The following is a 19,648-nucleotide window of genomic DNA, read 5'->3' as shown; positions in this document are numbered from 1 at the left end:
AGAGGCATGCAACTACTAAGTATTGGAGGCTGGATATAAGCTCAGGTCCAATACTTTATCCACTGTGTCACCTAACTGCCTGTTTCATTCCAATATTTCATTTTGTCCACTAGATTAATTTCAGCTCCAGCCAGTGAAGATTAATCCAAACTGCTTAGCACCACTATCAGAATATGGCTCTGGGAGCAGAAATACAGTCTGGGTGTTTTCAGGATGATTGCCTTTAGTGGCTAGAGATACCATACCTGTGCTAGGAAGAAACTGACATGATCACTAGGCAATTCAAATATTTCACATGCCCTATGAATATGCCTTTGTGAAGCCTGAAGGAAGCCAGTGTCATGAATGCTACAGTGAGTTATGAAGTCAAAGGGGAAGGGATAGAACACTTTTTCAGCTGAGTAGCTCAGAGACTACTATAATAGGAAATAAGCAATGAGCTAAACCTTGAAGAAAGGTTAGGAGTGTTTTCCAAGTAGGAAATACAAGTAGATGTGGGAGATGGAAGATCTGGTTTGGAGAACAGCTGGTTTGATTAGGTGAGTGTGTGATGGAAATCTAAGTGAAGTACAGCAGAAATGTATATTGAAGAGAGATTAGGAGGGCTTTAAATGGTAGCCTAAGGAGTTTTCATTTTATCTTAGAGGCAATGGGAAAGCCTGAAGGCTTTTGAGTAGTCTGTAAGTAAACAATTATTCACCCCACTGAGCTTAAAGGGAAATACCAAAAAAAAAAAAAAAAAAGACTAAGGACAGTCCCTGCCCTCAAGGAGCTCACAGTTCAATGGGGGAGTCAATAAGCAAATAGGTTCAAACCAGCTATATACAAGACAAATAGGAAATAATTAAAAGAGAGAAAGCACTAGAATTAGGAGAATTTGGGAAAGGCTTCCTATAGAATTGAAGCTGAAAAGAAGCTTGTAGGCAGAGAAGAGGGCCCAGAGATGCTATGTCTTGTTTCTAGAACATTAAGGATGCCTGTGTCATTCATTGGATGAAAGGAAAGGTATGGGGTGGGGTGGAGGGATCTGGGTTTTGAAGGGCTTTGAATGCTAAAAAAAAGAAATTTGTTTTTGATTAGGGAGTTGATAGGGATCAACTGTAATTTATTAGGGGTGGGGTGAGGTGGGTAGATAACATGGTTGGACCTGTGCTTTAGGAAAATCATTTTTGTGGCTGAATGGAGAATGGATTGGAACAGTAGGAAGCCACTTGAGGCAGGCAGACAGACCCACCACCAGACTATTTTCAATAATCCAGGTGTGAGGTGAGGAGGGCACTAGAGTGGTGGCAGTGTCAGAGGAGAGAAAAGGGCATACTCAAGAGATGTTGCAAAGGTGAAGTTGACAATCCTTGGTAAAAGACGGGCTTTGGAGGGAGAGAAGCATAGTGAGGATAACACCTTGATTGTGAGCCTGAAGGACCAGGAGGAAGATGGTGCCCTCTACCAACAGTAAAAGGAAGGTGTGTTTGGGCGGGGGGGGAGGAAGGATTAGGAAAAAAGATAATGAGTTCAGGTTTTTGACCTGTACAATTTTTAATTTCTACTAGACATCCATTTCAAGAACCAAGGAGTGATATGAATAGATCTACGTCTTAGGAAGATTATTTTTGATGGTTTGTATGAAGGATTGACTGGAGAAAGAAAAAATATGAGAAAAAGCCTGGTTGCTCATTCTCAGTTGAGATCCCTCACCCCCTATACTCCACCAGTGCAATATGGTTGCTTTCCTTAGGGTCCCACCTAGTAAGAGGGTTTTTCTTGCTCAGGGGTCCTAAGTTAGGAATGCAGGAACCCTGGTTTGGAACCGACGAAGTATAATTCCACCCAATAGCCTTGACTACTTTTCAGAGTAAATTAACATGTGCTTGCTTTACTCACTCACTCTTTACTGTCTTCCAGCACCAAATCATTCCTTCACTCTCTATGCTAGGAGTGCCCCCTGGGTATGGAGAGTAGGAAAGCTCAAAACAGAGCCTGCTTCAACCTCCAATTTCCCTTGTGAATACCCTTTGTGGCCTTGTCCTATCCATTCCCAATTTCCTGAGCTTGAGCCTATCCTGAGATCAGTCCAAATCTCTTTGTGAAGACATGACACTATTAAAGTGACCTCTGGACAAGGAGATAGGTATTTCCCTAGCTTAATCATGTGGATTCCTTGAAGTTTACAGTGATTCATTAAAAAGGTAGGACAACATCTCATCTATCCCTGCCAGAACTCTTCATGGAGAGTAACTCTGCTTCTGCTAGCAGCTGAAGAACTTTGTCTCCTGGGCATAGGGTTGTGGTGCCATGAGCCTTAGATTTTCTAGGGGCAGAGGAGGGGGCCAGTAGATGCCAAATTTGCCTACAGGGAGATATGGAATTTTGCTGAGCTTCCAGGTGCTGCAGCATTTACTAAGAGGGGTGCAGAGGTTAGTGCTTTCAGGTATACTAAGGGTTAAATTTAGAGAGCACATCCAACTTTTGTTTTCTGCAGTGCAAAAGAGGAGAAGGGTCAACTTAGCTTTGTTTGAGATTAAAAAACTATGTAGGGAGTCACAAAAACAGGAACATTTGGTATAACCAGCAGCATAGCTTCCTTTTGACATTTCCATGAAGGCCCTTGCACCTCCTTCCTGTCCTGGTTCTTGGTATTCCCACCCCTAAAGGCATTAGCCAAGCTGTGGGATGGAGAGATCTTTTCTCAAAATCAGGGATATGTCCAGTGGTGAGGAGAAATTGTGATACAAAACTCCAAGAGGGTGACTGCAGGGCCAGGCAGAGGGGGACAAGTTCAAATGTTGAGGGGGAGGAAAGAGTCGGCTGAAAAGCAAGGGAACAGAGAGGAATCTACATTTGTTACCCCATAGTAAATATAGAGGAGGGAGCAGCAACCAAAGTGCTTCTGGTCAGAGCCTGTTCTATGTTTTAGCTGCTGAGCAGCCCAGTTTTTAAGATACAATATAGATAAGCCTATACTTAGGACTATCCCTGAAGAGGGACCAGGGCTACAAAACAGCAGCCATTTCTTATTTGATCTGATGGGTACGTGGTTGGGGAGTGGTGGGCAGTTTCATAATCTAAAGCAGGCAGTCTTTACCCTTTTTCGTGGACCCTTGGGTAGTCTAGTGGAGTCTATTGACCCCTTCTCAAAATAACTTTTTAAAAATCACAATTGATGGAAAAGTTGCATTTTAGTTATCGATTAGTGGAAATAAAAATGGAATTTTTCACAAGTTCACAGACCCCCTAAACTCTATTTAGGTCCATGAACATATTAAGAGTTCCTGCTTGAGGGAGTATTTAATTTTGCAATCAGCTAGGGAAATATGAGTCCCAGGATAACAGAAAGCAGTGTGTTTCCTTTTGGTGGCTTGCCCCTTTTTGTCTTAAATTTGCTCTGCTCTGTTCTATATACATCTGAACCCTAAGAATACTCTTAGAAGCTGAGAAGTAAAACCACCCCTTATCTATGTTCCTCCTACCTCCCAACAGTTCCCCATGGGCAATACCTCTTTTTGGACACAACCAGAGGGATGAAATCTTGGCTTGAGTCCTACCTTGATTTAGTCCTGTGCACCTTTCTCTGAGGCTTTTTGACAGGGAGAGGCTGATTCTGGGTGAGCCCATCAAGTTGGTTCCCCCACACCCAGCAGGAACCCCCCTCTTCAGGGGGAAAGGAAAGTCTGGAACTAAAAGTTGCAGTCACAGCAGGGTTCTGATCTGGATAAACATATTAGAGTAGGGGGCGGGGCTGACTCAGGAATGAGACCCTGCACACAGCTGCCAAGAACTTTGCCTAGATGCCCCAGGCAAATTCTGCTCCCCTGGAGCCAATAAGCCAGATCACGGGGCAGGGCATTATTACCCTGTGATCCAGTAGGAAAAGGGAGCTCCAAAGTTGTAGCCCTGCTGATGCTGGACTTGGGAAATAAACTGCAATTATGATCCACCCCATGGAGCCATCAGCTTTGTTCTAAGATTTGGGAAGGGCGGGGAAGAGAGAGAAGGGGAAGAAGGAGGCCAGGAGATTTGCTGGGAGAAAAAATTAAACTACCACACTACCCTCTGTCATGCCTGACTTTGAAAATAATCTAACCCAACAAAAACCAGGGTTCTTTCAGTGGTTGCTCAGGTGGTCTCTGCTATGGAGATAGAAACTCCTGCTTTATGGGTTAGGTGAGGTGCTATGTGGTGGGGGCAAGGTAGGGTGGGTCAGGGAGCTTCTGCAGATATATGTCTCTCCTGGAATATCTCTACTCCTGTGGGATAGAGGTTACAGAGCATAGAGGAGAGAAGAAGCAAATGCAGCCAGATTTGGGTTTGAATTGTTTAAATTGTTGAATTGTCTTGTGCAGTTTGGGCTGGATTGTGTCTTGGCCTTTGATGTGGTCCTGAGATTCAAAAAGGGGAGGGAAGGGGAGGAGTAAGGGTGAGGGAACAGTCTTGGCTGGGGCTGGGTAGTGAAAAAGTGTCACACCAGCCAAAAGCAGGGTGTATGGAATGAGGACGAGTTCAGCGGCTGGTCTCTGCATTTTCTGGTCTGCATGGCAACAGGGGATAGATGAGACCTGTAGCATCTTGGCTGTCGTCGCTCAGTTTGAAGGTGATACTGGGAGGGCCACGGAGGCTGTGCTGAGGGTATAGGAAGAAGGTAGAAGTAATGATCTCTAAGGTTCCTCCTCTCACTTTCTCTGATCCTATGGTTCTGTGAGGGGAGTGTCTGAGGATATGTTTGAGTATGATGAGGTCTGGGGATGAAGGAGGAAGAGGTTTATGTTGTGAGTCTTGAGAGACTTTGGGAAGGGTTGCCCAAACTCAGGGAGTGGTGTGAGTGTGTGTGTGTGTGTGTGTGTGTTGGGGGAGGGGATTTGGAGGGGAGATGGGATGGTGGTGGTAGTGGTACTGTGTGGGATTCTAAATAGAAAATCCTGAAAGTTGGGGGTGATTGAAAAGAATTGTGATGTGGAGAGGCTGAGGATTGTGGATTGACTATAGGAACAGATCAGTGGTTGGGCGTCAGGAAAACTAGAGGTCTGATCAGACTGTACTTTGGTCGGTGGGGTAGGGGTATTCGTCTGACTGTCTGAGCTGGCTTTGTTGGAAGTCTGAAGAATCCCAGGCAGCACCTGCATTTTGTCAACTATTCAGCCCCTCTACCAAATCAGAAATCTTAAAGGAGCAGGGCTCCACTTCTTATTTCCAAACTCCTGCAATGCCCTCCCCTGACCTCGGGCCACCTTCCAAAGTCCCGCAAGGACAGTGGCTGAGCCAGTTAACTTAAGGTCATCGTACCTATGGCGAGCAAAAGTCTTTGCCCCCTGAGCTGTACTTTTACATGACTCTGGTGAAGGTTCAGCTTCCTGTTCTGCCCCCACCTCTTCCCGGCAGACTGGGTCAGCCTGGAGGGAAACCAGTGGGGTATCTGGAACCAGAAGGAAACTAGCTGTTTACAAGAAATATTGTATATTCCCTTCTGTGTATGCTTGTGGATTGCTCTAATGTGATGTATGCTTGAACTCAGCAAATCATTAGGAGCTTCTGAGACCTCTGGAACTATGGTAGTCAAAAAACAAAAACATGGGGGAGGGATTTACTGGAGGACACTCTAGGAGGATTGCATTCTACTTGGGTAAAGGGAGTTACCTGAATGGGTGGTATCCTGGAAGTAAGGATTACAGTCACGTGGGCATGAATTTACATCACAAAGCCTAAGGTAGATGTGTTGTTGTGTGGGAGTGATTTCCGCTGTTAGGTGCGAACCAGTTGGAAATTTAAATCTATGGGTAATCTACATTCAGATAATCAGGATTTGACTATACTATTTATTTTTAGTAACGACCATAATGTAATGCCAGGCATATGTGTGAGAATGTTCTAAACACATTATTGAGCTTCTTCCACTCCCCTGAGAAAGAGGGCTTGAGGGATAAATACACCTCTACAGGTTTAGGATAATATAGGTATAATCCTCGGTACCTGGAGGGCAGGATATGGATTATTTAACCCCTGGAAGTGTTCTCTAGTCCTCAAATTCTAAGGGTCTTATTATTTTACAAATTGACAAACACACACAGGTGAGGAATACTGGATTTTCATAGAGTCACTTATTAAACCAAGGGTTAGGGCTAGGGTATTGACTAGTGGCAAGGGTTTTCTTGACCTGGGGTCCATCGATCCCTTGGATGGATTTCAGGGGATCCATGAGAAAACAATTACATCTTTGTTTTTTCTAACTTCTAACTACATTTCTGCATTTCCTTCAATTATTTAAAAACATAATTCTGAAGAGTCACCAGACTGCCAGTGGGGTTCATTACATAAGGTTTGGAACCTTTGGAGAAATATCTGATTGACTTGCCTTCCCTACTCCTTAGAGAAGAGCTGAGGAAGTCTAGGGATAGGGATAGGGAAGGACATGTCTTGGAAGGGAAGATAAATAAGGGAAATGAAAGTGTGAGAAGGGAGCGGGAGGGTTGGGGAATGAAGACGAAGTACTAGGAGATCAGAGGAATTAAGACGTAGACAAAGATTTGGGGTGGCATGCACTGCAAGAAGCCACAGTAGAAGACGCTGCAAAAGGGGCCTAGCTGTCAAAAGTCTGCTTTGAATAAGGAGTCAGGCTCCGTTTTAACAAGGAAGGGAGAAAAAACAGGAGTTAACCCAAGTCTCCAGGCGTCTCTTTGGCCACCGACACAATAAAGGGTAGAAAAGGTGTTAGATGCTTCACCTTTGCCGAGGCTGGAGGGTTAGCTAAGACCAAGAAACCGGCTCAGGGAAGCAGGTGACCGGAGGCTGAGCGGAGGGGGTAGCGGATGGCGGTGTCTCCCAAGGCGCGAGGAAGGCGGAGTTGGGGTGGGGGTGGCGGGGCGGTGAGCGAAAGGGGCGGGAGCATCCAATCCCTTTCTCTGTTCTCTCCCATTCTCTCTCCCCCTCCCCCACATCTGCACCAATGGAGACGCACGATGGGCGGACCCCGTCACCACCGCCGTTTCTGGGTGTGATTTTTTTTTTTTTTTTTTTTTTTTTGTGAATGGAAAAAAGGAGGTCGCCCGGCAGGTCCCGAGACTGCAGCACAAGGCAGCTTCGCTGCGCTGTCACTGCAACTAGAGTGGACTCGGGCGCGGACAAACCGTTGCAGCCTCGCCCCTCCCTTCCTCCCTCCCTCCCTCCCTCCCTCCCTCTGCTCTCCGCTGCCGAAGGAGGGGAGCGGGCTAGGCCGGGCAGTGACCGATCACGCAGAGCTGGGACCCCCGCCGCGGTGCCCGTGACCCTGTGCTCCCCGCGGCGCCGCCGCAGCTGCCACTGCCTATGACCCTGAGCGCCCCGTGGCGCCGCCGCCGCTGCCCATGACCCTGAGCGCCCCGCGCCCGCGGAGATGCTGAGGATACGCGAGAGGCCGCGGCTGCAGTGCCCAGCACCCGGGGACCGCGCCGCTGGCTCCGCCGTCCAGCCGGGCCCGGCCGGCCTGCCGCTGGGAGCCAGCCTCATCTAGGACTAGCCTCGGGCCCCAGCCGCCGCATCCTACCTGCACGCACGGGATCGACCCGGCCACCCACTAAAATGAATGTGTTTTGCAGGACGAGGTGTGATCCTTGCCCTCCACATTACCCAGTCACATGTAGCGGTGTAAGTAAACGATTAATTCATTTTCCTGGTGGCCGTCAGACCTCACCCTCCTGTCTACCTTGTCCTCCTCTCTCCCTCTAACTCCCCTCCCCATTTTTTGTCTCTAATAATTCCCACCCGTCGCCCCCAGGTCCCCTAGCAATGTTGCTTGGTTGGGCTGGTGGATTTCTCGGGTGTGTGGGGGGGGGAGGGAGTGTGAAACAACCTTTTCCGGGTTTCGTAGAGAAACGGAGCCGCCTTTACTCCATTGGTGTTTATGCCGATTCTCCTTTTATTTATTTATTTCATGTGTCTGCGTGTGTGTGTGTGTGTGTGTGTGTGTGTGAGCGTGCAGGACAGCAGATCCTCAAAAAAGAAAGGAAGAAAGACACCCCAAATTGGTACTGATATTTTGTAACAGTCAGCTGGATTGTAACAGTCAGCTCTTAGCTGCCGGCCTAGAAGTCTCAGAGCTTGCAAACTAATACGGAGATGGCCTTTCAGGGCTTGCACTTTGGCATTTTCCTGCACTTCAAAATGTTGGTGTTAAGTTTTTTTTATTTGTTTGTTTTGCTGGTATTTTTTTCCCCCTGAAATAGTGCTATTATTTGAAAGAGAGCTCAGGGCCCTGCCTTCTTTTCAGTCAGGATGTTGGGTGCATCTTGCATCTATCTCTACCTGTCCCAGAAATATTTCTGGATCCTAGTAAGAACTACTTTTAATAAAGACATCATACTCTCCCCTTATTTTCAGGGTTCTCCTTTCCTTTTTCCTTGTGTAAGATGCAGGATATGGGAGATTCTTGGGTGGGTTGCTAGGAGACAGACTAGGCTCCCTGGGAAATTCTGTAGTTTCCTTGACAACCAGGGATTGGGGCAGCCTCTAATAAGCAGACATTCTTATGCTGTGGGTGGGAAAAAGGGGGCTTTTCTGGGTTCTAATAAGTCGGGTTACAGTTGAGATGGGAACCCAATGAAAGAAGAGTCTAAATAGATCAGGTCTTGTGGGACCAGCCGGGCACAAAGATCTGGGGAGCCATAGTGAGGAAAGCCTGTGGGGGAGCAATAAGGGTTTTTTGAGGGGGAGGAGGGATGGGTACTTTTGGTACAAACCAAAAGATGATTTGATAAATAAGAAAGGAGGTAAATAGGGGTTCATAATCTCTAGAATCATAAGAGACTCAAACTTGTGTATTGGGAGTTGAGGGAGAAAAGATCAGTAACTGAGTCTAGGAGGGTTATTAGGAAAAGGTCTGGAAGCCAGAAAAGAAAAAGATCCTCAGAGGGAAGGGGGGGGGTCATTGAGTACCAACCATAGGAGCAACTCACATTGTATACTTTATGATTTAGTATACTGTCATGTACTGATAATTGTTATAATGCAACAATATGATAATTTTTTGCAATAGAAAGCTATTTCTGTGTCTCAGATACAGGTCCCCATTTAAAATAGGCCTGATTATGCTACCAGTGGCCTGACTTAATTGGGCCATCCTATATTATAGAGGGAGATGTAATTACATATATAGATATGGAATCGAGTATTATATAATGCCAGTATTACATAATAGGAAAAGTAGCTCCTTTCATCCCAGAATCTCAAAGCAATTTGCTGATATGAATTAACCCAGACCCACGGGACCTCCTGAAGTTCTCATCTCCATATCCCAAAAGGGGAGGCCACGTGCACTCCAGGGAAGTGAAGTGGTTGGTCCCTCCCTGAGTCAGTTTCACTATTGAAACTAGGCAGTGAACAGTTTTTTAACTGGAGAGATATAGTATAGGTTGGACCTAGAGGGTAGCAGAATAGGGAGGGAGTAGGGTATAAGACTGGGAAATTGAAAGGAGCCCTGGAAAATGGATGGTCAAAGGGAATTTTAAATTGGACCCAACTCCAGTAAATCTTCATGCTTAATTTTACAGTACAGGACTTTTTCCTCCCTCCACCCTCCCCCTCAGTTTGCTTCTCCTTAAATGTGGCTCATGTAGAAGTCACCTCCCATTGGAGTTGGAGTCTCTAAGTGCTACCTCATTGGTTGACTATCTTCTGCTTAACTCTAGTATTGCATAAGTTTTTCTTTGCCTTTTTTTTCTTTAAATCAACAAAACCTCTGAGTCCAGACAGGAGGATGGCTTTGTCCAGTCTATGCAGAAAGGCTGATGACACTGAAATATAGCTAGATTTTTTAGATTAACTTAAAAGCCCAGATTCAAAAGATCCTTTCTCTTTTCGCTTACTTTTTCTCTTTTCCTGGGCCTAGAGGTCTCTGGGAGAAAGTGACCCCAGAATTTTTCTATGGCAATCATTTTAACTTGGCGAATTTTTTTAAACCATTATCTAAAGTTTTGCTAAAGTACCACTTGATATCCTATTTACTAAAGAATTTTCATCTTTTAAGTTCCCAAGTCTCTGCCCTTTTTCCAACCTTCCATCCAAAGCACCCTCCACCCAAGTCCATAATCAACTAGAAAGCACCTACTAAGTGAACTGTATTAGGGACGTGAATGACAAAGACAAAACTGAAACTGTGACTTCTCTCCCCTCTAGTCAGCTTCCATACTTTTATATCAGAAACCCACTTTTTAAGAGTGATTCTTGTTAATGGGATGAATCAAAGAAGGAAGGAAGGAGACTTTTCCCAATGGGGTAGGGCTGGGTCTGGAGAGTAGAGGAAGAATCAGGACTGCAGGATGAGTTTGTCATTCTGAGGAAGACCATCAATCTGGTGCCAGTCCAGTAGGGGTGTGTGTGGTGGGGCAGGGGACATTGTCAGGGTGTGGACTACCTTATGCTAATGAGATAGGGTGAGCTGGGAGAAGAGAGCATCCCTGGAAAAATCCCTGCTGTACTTTTTTGCTCAAATGCACCCACTCATAAAAACCTCCGTTGCCATTGTTACTTGGATATTTTGGTTCTGCATTCCTGCATATTGGCACAATGTTACAGCATCCCAGGAGCCTCACAGGAATGTGGGAGCTTCTACTCCCTCCCTCTCAAGCTGGCCTTTAGGGTTGGACGGTTTAGAGAGACAAGACTGTGTACCTCTTGAAATTCTTTTCTGCTTTTGTTGAACTAGGAAGGGTTAATCCAGTTTGCTCCAGCTTCCAGGATTGCCTAGCCTGCCTTTCCTGCTTGTTCCCTACACACCTGGCATAGCTTGCATACCCAGAATCCCCTCTGTGCCTCCCTTACACTTTATACCCTGCATGCATATACACATCATACATGCCCTACATGATCTAAACACTTTGTACCCCATGTGCCCCCTGCATACTCCATCTGTCCTGCATTCCCTGAACCCCTTGCACACCATGTGTGACTTGCTTTTTCTGTGTATGTTGCACTCCCTGAACCCCCTGCACCCCCTGACTGCTGCTCCCAGCCTGTGTGGCCTGCCCCCCTGTACCACCTGCGTACCCTGCACAACTTTCCCGCCATGCATGGCCTGCCCACCCTGCCTCCTGACTACTCCCTGTATGACATACATGCCCAGAGTGTACACAGGAGTTCTTGGGCACAGTGCTGGCTCTGCTTTTTAACTTATATCCAAGCTCTTCCCATTGGAGTCAATTCCCAGGCTGCCATTGTGGAGCCTGGTAGGCATTGCTCCCTTGAGCATCCTCCCCATGCTACCTTTTTAAATGTCTCTGTGAGACCACATGGACACAAGCACTTTCTGATTGTTATCTGAATGATGATTCCCCTCTCCTAGTTGTGGAGTTTCCTCTCAGCTTGGCAGAAGGTAAAACTGAGGCAGGGGTCAAGTGGAAGAGTCTGTGCTTGATCTAGCAGTTCAGACTTGGGCATCCCAGATATGCTGTTGGATTGAGTATCCCTAGTTGAAACAACCAGTCAGTTCAGGGAGCTTCCTGCCAGGAATGCTCCAATGAGTGTGACTTTCAAAATGAGGATTTTTTTTGCTAAATGAATGAAAAGTGTTTATGGGAACCTGACCTCAGTTTCCTGGAACCAGGACATAGGATGTCTGGGTGAGATGCTGAGGTAGGAGTCATAGGAAGGGCTGCAGGTTCCGCTGGCAGGCACGAGCATCAGCAGATGGGGCTTAATAGCCTTCCCAACTTTGCCCTCATCACTATTCCTGGGTGCCTGGTCCAAATATCTAGGCAGTCTTGACAGAGCTGGGTAGTGATGGGCTGGTGCAGTGAGAATCCTGAATTGTATCGAGTGACTCTAGAAGCTTCCCCAGCCTAGGCTGGCAAGAAGGGGGGGGGGGGAGAGTGGAGACAGAGAGAGACAGAGAGACAGAGAGGAGACAGAGAGAGAGAGACAGAAAGAGAGAGAGACAGACAGAGAGAGAAACTCCTGAAGCAGCAGAAGCTAGGGCCCTGGGGAAAGGGGAAAGGGCTGCTAGCCCCAGGAAAGGCCTGGTGGGAGTTTCTGAAAGAGAAATGGAGGGGGAAGGGAAAGCCTGCTGCTGGCTTTGACAAGTCCATTAAATTTTAAAGTGGTTCTGCCTCCGTGCATGCTGGGAAGGGGTGGGGACCTGGCTGAGCCTTCATCTTCTCTCAGCTGTTTGCTGCTCTGTTGCCACCGCTGCGCTAGAAAGAAGAGGGCAGGGTAGAGCAGGGGAGGAGGGAGAGAACCTTTTCAGACTGGCACTCCTTTGGTGAAAATCAGAGGGACTCCACCCATGGTCTTGAACATAAAGGGTATCTCCTCCCCCACTCAGATGCCTAGCTCAGAGGTGAGAGCCTGATGGAGTTGTCCCCTTGGTTCCAGCTTTGGTGGGACCCTTGCCCCGCTCTGTTCTAGTCTTCTTGTTTCCAAGCTCTTCCTCGATGCCCATGCTTTCCCTCTAATGCTAATGTTGGCCTGGCACCCACCACCACTTCCCAGGGCAGCTTTGTCATCCTCCCCCTCCCCATCCTTTTGCAAGTGAAGTTGCCCAGGGAGTTAGTCAAACCTAACTCCTCCTTTCCCTGTGGGGAGAGGCTGCCTTGAGTTAAGTTAGTCCTTTCCTTAGACCCTTGGGAAGATGACTTGGAGAGCAGCCCTGACTAGGCCCGATCTTTTCTCCCAGGTCCCAATTAATGGATTCTGACATGGATTATGAGAGGCCAAACGTAGAGACCATCAAGTGTGTCGTGGTCGGGGACAACGCTGTGGGCAAGACCAGGCTCATCTGTGCCCGTGCCTGCAATGCCACCCTCACCCAGTACCAGCTGCTTGCCACCCATGTGCCCACAGTCTGGGCCATCGACCAGTACCGGGTGTGCCAGGAGGTAAGAGGTGCAAGGGGCGGGGCTACATCTGTTACTTTTCTATACCTGTGGCTGCAGGCTACTATACCCAGTTTTGGGGCTGAGGCTAAAGTTATTAGCAGAGCTCAGGGCTGTTATCTTAAGGGAGAAAAGCTTTAGGAGACATACCCTAGGGAGTGATCAATTTAGAGTTACAGTCACCCAACTCCAACCTGAATAGCTCCAGAAATAAGGAATTCACTACCAGCTGGTACAGAGAATGAATACTTTTTAGATTCAGTCAGACTTCCTGTAACTTACACTTATTTACTGGTCCTCATTCTGTCATCCATAGCTGCACAGAATAAATGTAATGCATCTTCCCCATGGCAGTCCTTCAGATAATTTGAGTCAGCTATAGCTTGTCCCTTAATGCCTTCTCCTCCCCATGTTAGACGCCCATTCCCATTGCTCCTTCATCCGTTCTTCTTATGGCAGAGTTTCAGCTCACTGTTCCACAGACACCCTTCAATTTATCAATATTTTTCCTAAACCATGGTTTCTCCAAACTGAATAAGATGCTCCAATATGGTCTTAACAGGCTTAGTACGATAGGACTCTCACCTCTTGTCACTCTATACACTATCCTTCTATTAATTCTATTCAGCTTGTGATTGATGAGAAGCATTGAGGCATAACAGATAGAGAGTTGGCTTTGGAGTCTGAAGACCCACCTCAGATAGATACTGGCTGTGTGACCTTTCCATGCCATAGGAAACTCTGTAAGACCGTGAATTGTAGAACATTTGCTAATCTGTATTGGTAGAGGCAGTTTCCTCCCTGTGTATTTTCCATACAGGTCTGGGGGGAAAAAAGACTAAACTTTTTTTTATTTCCACATCTTACTGTGACTCATATTGAACTAACAATCTACTAAAATGTTCAGTTCTTTTTTTTATGCAGACTATTAACTAGCTATATATCCTGTCCCATAATCAATTGATTTTTTTTGAACCCAAGTGCCAAGCTTACATTTACTTCAACATTTTTCTATATTCTGATTCTGTCATCTGATGTATTAATGATCATTTCCAGTTTTGTATAATTTACATATTTGTTAGTTCTGCCACTGATATTTTCATTAAGAGTCATTAATAAAAATATTAAATAGAATGGATAGAGCTCTGTGTTACTACACTAAAAACTTCCCTTCAGTTTGACATGATCTGTTGCCCATCTGTTGATTTACCTAACTCTGCTATCGTGTAGTCCACATTTCTTCATCTTGTCCATAAGGGTATCAAGGGAAACCATATCAAAATTATTGCTAAATCCATATATGTTGTCTTTACAATTTTTTGCTCAATTATTAACTTAATAACTATTGGAAAAAGAAATTAGAGGTTAGTCTAGTACAGGTGTTCTTGATGAATTTTGTGACATGGATACTCTGGCAGTTTGGTGGGGCCTATGGACCTCTTTTTAGAATAATGTTTTGAAGTATTTGAAGGAAATGTTAAATTTCAATTAGAGGTTAGTGAAAATAGAGATGTAATAATTGTTTTTTCCCATTCAAGTTCATGGATCTCCTGAAATCTCTCAGACCCCTTAGGGGTCCATGGACACCAGGTTAAGAACACCTTCTAGTGTAACATATTCTCAGTGAACTTAATCAGTAATCAACATTTTTTCTTTGTAAATGTTTACAAAACACTGTCTAATAATCAGTTCCAGAATTTTTTTGCTTTCTTTTCTTAAAATAAATTTTATTGGCATCTTTTTTTACACATACCAAAATTTCTCTCAGTATTCCTTTTCTTCTCTCCCAAAGAACCATCCCATGTAACAAATGATATTTTAAGACAAAAAAAGAAAAATTTAAAAACTCAATAAGAAGTCAGTTCTAGAATTTTACTTAATTCTGCCCCATCCAACATTCTTAAGTGAAGACCAAACCAGATTAAAATGTTATTGGGAAATATTTAACAAGATAAATAAAAATACAGTAGAACATAAATAATGTTAATGTGTGGCTTTCTAAGCCAATATGGTTTAGTGGCCCCTATTTCTATTTAAGTTTGATATCATTGGTATACAAAATTCACTTTCCCTCTTTGAAAAGTCCTGGATTTGCCCATATTCAGTCTTCTTCTACCCTTCTTGTGGTACATAATTCTTTAATGATCCTTGTCAATAGTTCCTTGATCTAGGTTGTTCCAGTATCCCAGGATATAATTGACTTAGACACATGGTATGAACTCATTTAGAAAAGCTAGCTGCTCCCTTAATTGTTTCTGCGCTCATCTTTGATTTTCAGACCCTCTCAAGGCACCATTTGTTGTTCGCTTTCCAGTCTGGAAAAGCTCCTTCACAAAGAAATTGGAAGCAAAACAGCCACTGAATAGCTAGTTCCATTTTCTCTTTGTCATCTTTTAAATATTACAGCATCCTTGCTGACTGCTGGCCGATCTCCTCCTTGTTCTTTTTGCACCTAAACATACTCTTTCAAAATTTTTTTTGTTATACACAGCATTTTTTTTTTCTGCAAGCCTCAGCTCATTCTCACCTTAGCCTTCTTACAGGACCTCGCCAGGGTTTTGTTTTTTCCCTTGACTATGTGCCTTTTGCAACTCTCTCTCTCTCTCTCTCTCTCTCTCTCTCTCTCTCTCTCTCTCTCTCTCACACACACACACACACACACACACACACACACACACACACACCCCATTTTACAGAAGAGGAAAATGAGACCCAAGAAATTTAAGTCTCACCTGCCCAGGGTTAGCCAGGTAATAATCAGAAGTGACCTCTGAACCCAGGTCCTCTGACTCCAAAGCCAGTGCTCTTTCCATTGTATTTCTCTTGTAATTACATCATATCTTCTTTTTATACTTGTAGTTTTGGGGTTGGCATTGGCATTTCATTCATTTAACAAACATTTGCTCAAAGTGAAAATTCAAAGACAAAAATAAAATAAACCCCTGCTTTCAAGGAGCTTACATTCTACTTAGGGAGAAGATAATATGGAAGATATAAAATTACTTCCAAAAATACATATAGAAGAATTTCTAGATTTTGACCTTTGCTAATACTTTGGTAACATAATAGGAAGATGGGACTCATTGGAAAAGACCTTGATGGTGAGAAAGATTGAAGGCAAAAGGAGAAGTGGACAGCAGAGGATGAGACAGACCGATAGTGTCATGAAAGCAACAAACGTGAGCTTTGGAGAGACTTTGGTAGAGGGTGGAGGATAGAAGGGCCTGGAGCACTGTGGTCCATGGATTGTGAAGAGCTGGACGTTACTGAACCACTGAGCAACTGCAACAAAAAATTAGAAAATGCATGTGTATGTAGACAACGTATAGGACTCCCAGAGACTTCTCATTCTCTTCTTGGAGAGATGTATTTATGATACAAAAGCATGAGATTTCCGAGCAGTCGTCAAGCTTTTGGCTTCCTTTATTTCACAGAATCTGAGTTAGAAAGAGACCTCAGTGGCTCTGTAGTCCAATCCATCCTTGAAAGGCCTTGATAAGTGGTCAGCTAGCATCTGTTCCAGCGCCTCCACAGAGAAGGAACCCGCCACCCCTCCAGGCAGCCCACGCTCCTTTAGGATGACGGTTGTCTTTCCTGACATCAAACCTGAATTAGCCCCTTGGCAGCTTCCACCTGTTCTTTCTATTTCGGCTTTTTGGTGCCGAATGGAACAAGTCCCATCCTTGTTTCACATGACAGCCCTTGAAATGCTTGAAGATTCTTAATCATAGATCATATTTTTTCCAGTATGCTTTTTTCAAAAAGGTCCAGACCAAACAAAAATGTGGGGAGGGCCTTTTGAATTACTGTATGTTAAGGTACTGTCTATAGTATATATTGACTTGATTTAGAGGCTCCCATTAAGTCCTTAGATTTTCTCTGCCTTCTGCTCCTCTGTGAGAAGATGGTATCAGGAACTGTTCCTGCAAGGGCAGATGAGCTCATGTCAAGTCAGCAAGGATCTATTAAGTACCTTCTGTGTGCCCAGCACTGTGTTAAGTGCTAGGGATGCAAAGAAAGGCAAAAATGGTCCCTGTCCTTGAGGAGCTGATAATCTAATGGGGGTAGACAACAAGTAAACCGCTACCTATATACAAGATATAGATGGGATAAATTCAAGGTAATACTTGGGGGAAGCAGTTTTAGAAATTCTAGAAATACTAGAATGGGGCTGGCTAGGTGGCTTAGTGAATAGAGCACCAGCCCTGGAGTCAGGAGGACCTGAGTTCAAATCTGGCCTCAGACACTTAACACAAAAACTAGCCGTGTGACCTTGGGCAAGTCACTTAACCCCAATTGCCCTCCATAAAAAACCAAACAAACAAAAAAGTAGAAATACTAGAATGAAGGGGGATTGGGAAAGCCTTCTTGGAAAGTTGATATTTTAGTTGAGAATTGAGGGAAGTTAGGAGGCAGAGAGAAGGTGGGAGAAAGCATGGGGGAGAGCCAGTGAAAAGGTATCATGAATGGCGATGTTGCCTTGTCAAGCACAGTGATTAACTCAGTCAATGGCTCTATTTGTGTCACCATGGAAGATTTTCGAACCCTCTTCTCCTTTGGCGGTAGCTTTTACATGCCTTCTGTTTATGTCCTATCTTTTCTTCACATTTTTGGAAACTTCTCTTGATGCCAGTGGCAAAAGTGAGACTACAAGCCCTCCTCTGAGACTATAAGCATGCAGTCTAGGCTGATATGGTCACTCCCTTCTTGCTCGCACTTCAGTTGTATTTTCCTTGTTGGTCTGGATCGAGTTCAAAAGAGCCATCCCCTCTGTGCTTTTCGCTTCTTTCTTAAAGATGAAGTAGTCAAGTGGTTCTGTCAATGATATTAGATACAGTATCAGGAAGAACTGAGTTCAAATCTGACCTCAGACACTTTGCTAGTTGCATGACTCTGGGCAAGTCACTTAACCTGTTTGCCTCAGTTTCCTCATCTATAAAATGGAGACAATAACTACATTTATCCCCCTCCCCCTTATTGGGAGGACAAAATGAGGCAATATTTGTAATTAGAATCCTTAAAGTGCAAGTTCTTATTAAGAAACTGGTGATCAGGAATAGAGATGTACCCAGGGTATAGAAATTGGAATTCTTGTCAAGAGCCCTAGGCTTTGGAGGGCCTCGTGTATTGGAACTGCAAACAGTAGAGTAGAGTTGAACATAAAAAATAATGGGTACAGGTGGTATTAAAAAGCCTTTGGCCCATGTATACAGTAAGCAGGTAAAGGGAGCCAGGACCAGATGCCTGGCAAGAACACCTGTCTTCAAGGGGTGGCTAGGTGGTACAGTGAATAGAGCACCAGCCCTGGAGTCAGGAGGTCCTGAGTTCAAATCCAGCCTCAGACACTTAACACAAAAACTAGCCATGGGACCTTGGGCAAGTCACTTAACCCTAATTGCCCTCCAAAAAGCAAAAAAAAAAAAAAAAGAACACCTGTCTTGCCACCCCATTCTTCCCCAGTACTACGTTAGGACTTTTAGGATTTTCTTTTGTTGTAAAGGTTGCCTTTGTTCTTTGTTTTACCCTGTTGAGGAGTTCAGGGGAGACCCAAACAGTTTGAATTGTTCAGGCCCCGCCCCCCACTTCCAGGGTCCTCTAGCTGATTTATAGGTGAATCCTAAACAGAGATTCCCTTTTCCTTCCTCTCGAAGGTGCTGGAACGCTCCCGGGATGTAGTAGATGATGTCAGTGTGTCCCTTCGTCTCTGGGACACCTTTGGAGACCACCACAAAGACCGACGCTTTGCTTACGGGAGGTAGGACCAGCCTCTGGCTGCCTGCAGGGAGCCAGGTGGGTGGGATTTCCCCCCTTCACTGGGGAGGGGGGTGGAGTTGAGCTTGAGTATTCCAAGGAGAGGGGAGGGACTGGACTGTCAGAGTTCCCATAGGGTAACTATGTCTGGGTACTCATGTGCCCACAGAGATTCTGCTAAATATGTTCTCTTTGTATAGAGCTGGAATTCCTCTGCATTTTGCATTTGTGCATACGTGCATATATATGTGCATGCATGTGTTACACTGTCTTTATTCCTGAGAAAGGTGACCCCTTAACAGCACCTGCTTCTTTGTCACCCCCACCTTCAGATCCGATGTTGTGGTTCTCTGCTTCTCCATTGCTAATCCCAATTCCCTGCACCATGTCAAGACCATGTGGTACCCAGAGATCAAGCACTTTTGTCCTCGGGCTCCTGTTATCTTAGTGGGATGCCAGCTGGACCTACGCTATGCTGACTTGGAAGCCGTCAATAGGGCCAGGCGCCCTTTGGCCAGGTAGAAGGGCTGGGGCCTGGAGCCATCTAGTAGGGGAGGATGGTATTGTTGGCTTCAGGGACTTTTTCTTCTGAAAAGAGGCAGCCTCAAAAAGAATCAAGAGAGAAGAAGCAGGTGGGAGAGAAGAGAAGGGGACTGGAAACGGAAGTCAAAGTAGGAAAATAAAATATGCCTCAAGGTGAGAATAGAGGGGTGCTTCATACTATGAGGTCTTTATCTCCGAGTCCCCTTGGTATCAGGTAGAGTTGTAAGCTAGGATTTTACTCAGTCCAGTGGCTCTTGCCTTCATTCATTCAGCAAATGTTTATTGAGCCAGCATTGTGTTAGGAGGTAAGGGAAATAAGAAAGATCAAGAAGATATATTTATTATCTCAAGGATCTCAAAATCTAGTTGGGGAATCAAGATTAAACACATCTGAAACAAATAACAATTTGGGGTAAGTCGGTGGTTAGGTATAGACACTGAGTATCCCAAGAGAAAGGAGAGTGGCACCATGGGATATCATGGCCAGAGAGTGCTTCATGGAGGAGGATGTTGAATTAATTTTA

The 19,648-nt window shown here is 45.0% G+C and overlaps 2 protein-coding genes across 11 annotated transcripts in view; one reads left to right on the top strand and one right to left on the bottom strand.

The window, feature by feature from the left end:
* Positions 1–3,780, bottom strand: part of PEBP4 (phosphatidylethanolamine binding protein 4) — a 416,346-nt gene extending 412,566 nt beyond the window's left edge. For 4 of the 9 annotated variants that reach the window (XM_069075677.1, XM_069075681.1, XM_069075682.1 and 1 more), the window contains exon 1: positions 3,543–3,764. The gene's annotated coding sequence lies outside the window, so the exon portion shown is untranslated. Of the gene's footprint in view, positions 1–3,542 lie in introns of all 9 variants that reach the window. The other 5 variants (XM_069075687.1, XM_069075685.1, XM_069075686.1 and 2 more) reach the window with 5 other exon arrangements.
* A 3,204-nt stretch (positions 3,781–6,984) lies between these two features.
* RHOBTB2 (Rho related BTB domain containing 2) overlaps positions 6,985–19,648 on the top strand; it is a 26,613-nt gene continuing 13,949 nt past the window's right edge. The window contains exons 1-4 of one of the 2 annotated variants that reach the window (XM_069075664.1): positions 6,985–7,611; positions 12,632–12,833; positions 18,482–18,585; positions 18,914–19,099. In XM_069075664.1, coding sequence (XP_068931765.1) covers positions 7,550–7,611; positions 12,632–12,833; positions 18,482–18,585; positions 18,914–19,099 — 554 coding nt within the window. In that variant the 5' untranslated portion in view covers positions 6,985–7,549. Of the gene's footprint in view, positions 7,612–12,631; positions 12,834–18,481; positions 18,621–18,913; positions 19,100–19,648 lie in introns of those variants that run through there. The other variant, XM_069075665.1, reaches the window with a different exon arrangement.

This window comes from Petaurus breviceps, unplaced genomic scaffold, assembly GCF_028583685.1.
Source record: "Petaurus breviceps papuanus isolate PSGF00001 unplaced genomic scaffold, PetGlider_PUasm1.0 90919, whole genome shotgun sequence".
Classification (NCBI taxonomy): Eukaryota; Metazoa; Chordata; class Mammalia; order Diprotodontia; family Petauridae; genus Petaurus; species Petaurus breviceps.
Note: the sequence above shows the minus strand (reverse complement) of the source record. Positions and strands in the feature narration are given on the sequence as shown.